Here is a 5,114-nt window from a genome sequence, read left to right on the forward strand (position 1 = left end):
TGACTAGGCATGCCCTGTTGCCCTGTTTGAACATAATCGTGTGGTTCATTGGCGTACATGGGCTGATTATCTCATGTGTGCTAGTTATTGACGTCATATTTGGCTGCTATTACGCACTATTACCACCGAGTGCGATGCTGGGGCTTGGGAGCATAAGGAGATAGCGGGCTTAAGCGTCAGCTCAGGTCGTTAGCAAAAAAGAAACAAGTAAAGCACTTAAGCCAAGCAGAAACCTCATTCGTCAACGACGGCCTGAGCTCCCAGGGCCCATGTAGAGGCACAAACCCAACCTCGATATCACGAAAATTCTCAAGGTGACTTGTACCTTGAAAGTTCTAAGCCTAAGCCCCCCAAAGAGACTCGTTGTGTGGATTAAATGAACAGTGTGCTCGCAATTGCGGCATATACTCCATTTCCCTTCGTCCTTCAAATGGCGTTGAGATGCCAAGTTCAATAAACTTCTAGCTTGTCCCTCACAAAGCTGAGGTCGTGTAAGGATTTACTACTTAGTTCTTGGCGTCACCACCCTGAAATTAGTGTACCAAACCATGCTTAATGAGATAAGGGGAGTTGGCAGAAAGCAGTGCTCCTAATGATAACTTGGAAAGATTGACGCTTCTGCCGCCTTGAACATGAGCCCCACTGCATAGTAACGCTAAATGTCAATTATTGTCTAAACTGCATATCTAATTAATCCTACTTGGCACTTTGTGTCACTTGACGATCAACTTCAATCCAATTTCGGCAAGTGCAAGCACGAGTAAAAAGAGACACTGTAGGTCACAGTGCATGCGAGTTACAGAATATAAAAAATGCTCCCAGTTGCCCCCCGAGTTGGCGAATTCAAATTACGCCAACCGCTAAACACCACTATATATCTTACGTCTATCATTTGATTATCATCGCTTACATCATCATGTCGATTATTTCACTGATTAATTCCACTATGCGTGGTGTCATGTGGGAAGGAGTGTTGCAAAATGTTGCGATTCGGGATATTCCTATCCCTAACATCGAAGCCCCCACGGACGCTCTTGTGCGCGTCCGTTACGCTGGTATCTGCGGAACAGACCTCCATATCACCAATGGGTACTCCGCGAGACAAGATACTGCCTGGAGTCTTGGTCATGAGGCCATGGGTATTGTCGAGTACATCGGCAATGCCGTCGGCGATATATCTGTCGGTGACTACGTTGTGGTTCCCGACGGAGTTCACAATGCCACCTTCAAAATGACACCTGCAGAGATGGAATGGTACGCCACACAGTTAGGCGGCGCTCAGTGTAAGTCTTGCGATTCTTTAATCTATAGGACACACATCAAGCTGAAGCTCATCTCTAGCCGAGTACGTGCGTGTCCCACATGCGGACTATAATTTGATCCCAATCCCGAACTCAGATACCCTCAACGCCACCCGCGAAATCGATTACCTGTTTGTCGGTGATATTTTTGCTACCGGCTGGACGGCTCTCAACTTTGCTGGGTTCGAAACTGGCGACACAGTTGCAATTTTCGGCGCCGGTCCTGTTGGACTACTCGCTGCCCACTCCGCCATGATTCGCGGTGCCTCCAAAGTTTACGTCGTCGACTATGTTGCAGAACGTTTGGAACTAGCAGCCTCTATTGGTGCTGTACCTATCGATTTCACTGCATCTGATCCTGTGGAACAAATTCTAGCTTTGGAGCCAAACGGCGTTCGAAGATCAGTAGATGCAGTGGGCTATGAGGCCATGAATGCGACCCTTCATATTCAGACTGACATTGTCATACGAAACATGATTTCTGTTACCGGATATAACGGTGGAATGGGTGGAGTGGGAGTTTATGAGAACCTGGATGGGCTTAGCGAAAGCCGTACAGGGATAGACATTCCTTCCTCTATTGACTTTCCCATCTCAGAATTCTTTTACAAGGGACTTTCTTGGAGAAATGGTCCAGTTGATGTTAAATTGGTGGCACCAGAGCTTGTAAGGCTTATTGAAGAGGGAGTCGCAAGACCAAGCTTCATCGTCAGTAGTGTGGTTGGGATCGAGGAGGCCCCAGATGCGTACCAAAGATTTACAAGAAGGGAGGAAACAAAGGTTGTTATTCGGTTCTGATTCGATTTGATCTAGAGAATCTCAAATAGCATAGTGTGAATGTGCTAAGCCACTAATTGTCTCGGGTTTTAAGCAACACTTGTGTAATCCTTACTTAACTTGAATTATAGTCGAACGGATACAAAAACATTACAGTTCACCTTTTAGGTAGCATGTAACTATCTAAAGATGAGCTATACCTCATCTCGTGGCTGGTACTAATCTTGTCTTATTATAGTTTAAAAAGGGCCTTGAAAGCTTTTAGGGTGATCTAGAAATGACTTGTCTAGCCTGGGTGCTATCTAACTTAGCTGAAGGCTAGACCTATGGCAGTACAAATCCCTTATATCAGTACTTAAGTTACATTTGCTACCACCAATAATACACACAACTATACCTACTAGAGAATTAGGGATCCTGTCTGCTCTCTTATGACGATCATGGAATACCTAGTGTTGTATATTTTTGCTAAGGCTGGTTTCTTGCTTGGGGTCAACATACATAGAAATCTTTTAGATGGCGAATGAAACAGTGTCGTTTCTAAATAAAAGGTATAGTCACCTAAACAGCAAACTAAAACATTATTAAAGACGACTATAATAAATAATAAGTCTCAGTAGAGATTTACAAACTATCTGTATAGCAAAAGCTTAGCCTCCTGAAGTCGGTTAAACGCTATAATATAACCCTTTCCCGGCTCAAGTGTCTCCTTAAAACCAATATCGCGAGATGACATCAAATCATAATCAATTCTAATTGGCATTGAGAGGGTGGTGGCAAGGGTACCCACTAGAAATCTTCTAGGGCGCTTTTGTTTAGGTCGTTCTCTACAACCCAACTCGGCCATAAATTCTTTTAGGCCATTAGCCAATCTTTACTATAAAGCTGACCAGAAACTCGGTCTGACGGTCCAACACCTTCAAGGCTAAAGCATTCATAAACTAGTGGCCATTTCATCTCCCAGGAAACTGGGTCGCCGTCACCTATACTGAATGAACGCCCGTTAGTTTCATCTGGATCCAAGGAGATATGGATGTGAAAACGCGCAATCAGATCTTAAGAAGAATCGGTGTGCAGTGCCACCCAAGACTGCTGGGTTTCAGGAAAGGGGCAAGTAGCACTGTCACCATTAAAGGACCGATAAAATGACAGGTATGGCCCCAGTGACTGTGCCACATTCATTGCGTTGAATTGAGATACATACCCGGGCTAGGACCAACTGGTGTTAGTCAACGAGAAGCGCAACTCAACCGGACACTTACAAGGAAGGATGGTCTAATCTCAGCCCACTTCCACTTGCTAGTTGCTGCGTGTTTGGCCACCACGTCATACTGTGCGTAGTAGAAAATCTTGAATGCAAATGGTTTCTGTTGGAATCACAGGTTACCCGTACGGGAGTATCGAACGTAATCAAAGGGTCAAACTGGTACTGTATTCTTCTCTGTATATCTTGTGTGTAGAAGAGTAGGTAGGTTGGCAGCAGCAGCAGTAGTGAAGATATCACTATTGGCAGCCCGGAGGTTGGATCTCCAGGTTCCGCTGCCGCGGCCGGCTGCTGCTGCTAGCCAGCTCCCTGTATTCTGTCTGAGTAATCCAACAGTTTCAGCATGCGAGGGAGGTCTTCTTTCCAAGGCGCTGGAGCCCAGCCGTAGCCAACAGTACCGTGACCCTATATGAAGTTAGCAGAAGCTTCACATATATATTGAAGTATTTGCCTACTTTGCCGCCTGGCTGCAAGTTGCCGAATTCCAGATTTGGGTATAGCTTTTCGGGTGCCACTAGAGCATTGCTAACGAATGCCGAGTTGGTCTTCACTAGATTCTCCTCACTGGTGTTGTGACCGGTTGTAGGCTGCCCACTCTATGTTAGTGAACGTGAATATACATGTTGAACTTTGAAGTGACCTCTTACCAATAAAGTAAATATACGTCACATGAGCAATGTGTGGGATAGCACCGAGTCTCCTAATGGTAAGGTCTGTATTGGTAAGGCCTAATCCAGTCTGTAGCTCTAATCCCGAGCCATTTAGGACTCGCACTGTCTTTCTGGTTAAGGGTTTTTTGCTCAAGCTAATGACTGTAGAAAATTTGTCTTTTGATGGGAAAGTGAGACATTCACGCATCAAAGCCCAACCAGACTTAATATAGAGTAAAGCCACTTAGTAAAGAAACACTACAAGTAAACAAGCACCCACTAATACAGTCACTCTGCTTGTTGAAATACGTGGTAGAGGCATAAGGTTGACTGTACAGACGTGATGACTGCTGGAGTGAAGGCTCTGGCTCTGGCGTTGGCTGTCCGAGTTGGAGTGGCTTCCCCCTTGCAATCCGTTAGTGGAGTTTCCGGAATCATGGCAAGTATCTGAGGATAGCTGCTGGTGCCAGTTAACCATGTACACTAAGGCCGAAAATAGAGGGACGAACGTATTGTAGGCGCACTGCTGGGCCATATTTGAGCTTGGAGCTTTATAGAGAGGAGTAGAAGTGTCAACAAGATGTTTGACGATACTTTCTCCTGGCCAGTCCTGCGAAATCCCGTAGGAATTTTGTATCTCTTCAAGCTGAGTCTTTATAAAGACTCTAATATCGTGATCGATAATGGAGCGTGGCATTTCGTGAAGCGCCACGTCTTGATGCAAGCCCTCAGATACATCTTCCCGGAACCCAAAGCGAATCGGAACCTCTAGCCGACTGGTGAGGAAAACTCGGACTCACTTCCGTAATGGCTGCTAACTTGGTAAGCTCCTTAAGGAGCATCCGGCTTCTATCCTGTCCAGGGGATTGAATGTTTTCGGTGTAACATTCATCTAGCGCGTCTATAACGAAGACAAGCGTTGGGACTAAGAGTCCATCAAACTTCAGTTCTTTCAGCGGTCTCGAGATCAGTCCATCAAACTGTGTTTGAAGTTTTTTCCCAGGTATATCAGGCTCCTTTTGTATAGCCTTCATGATCGGATCCCTTAGCTTAGGTATTCTTCAAATGAGTTGCCTAGCAACTGTAGTGACGAAAAGGTCGGCCCTGTTGCGTTCATTGCTA

General features: G+C 45.5%; 1 protein-coding gene across 1 annotated transcript; it reads left to right on the forward strand.

Annotated features, from left to right (window-relative positions):
- Window positions 1–916: 916 nt before the first annotated feature.
- Window positions 917–2,099, forward strand: EsH8_IX_001077 (uncharacterized protein; the record flags this gene model as incomplete). The annotated part of the gene is made up of 2 exons (XM_083267413.1): window positions 917–1,283; window positions 1,342–2,099. The coding sequence occupies 2 exons, from the start codon at window positions 917–919 to the stop codon at window positions 2,097–2,099; spliced, it is 1,125 nt and encodes a 374-aa protein (XP_083130978.1).
- Between the last annotated feature and the right edge of the window lie 3,015 nt (window positions 2,100–5,114).

Source organism: Colletotrichum jinshuiense, chromosome 9, assembly GCF_051148585.1.
Source record: "Colletotrichum jinshuiense chromosome 9, complete sequence".
Taxonomy (NCBI): domain Eukaryota; kingdom Fungi; phylum Ascomycota; class Sordariomycetes; order Glomerellales; family Glomerellaceae; genus Colletotrichum; species Colletotrichum jinshuiense.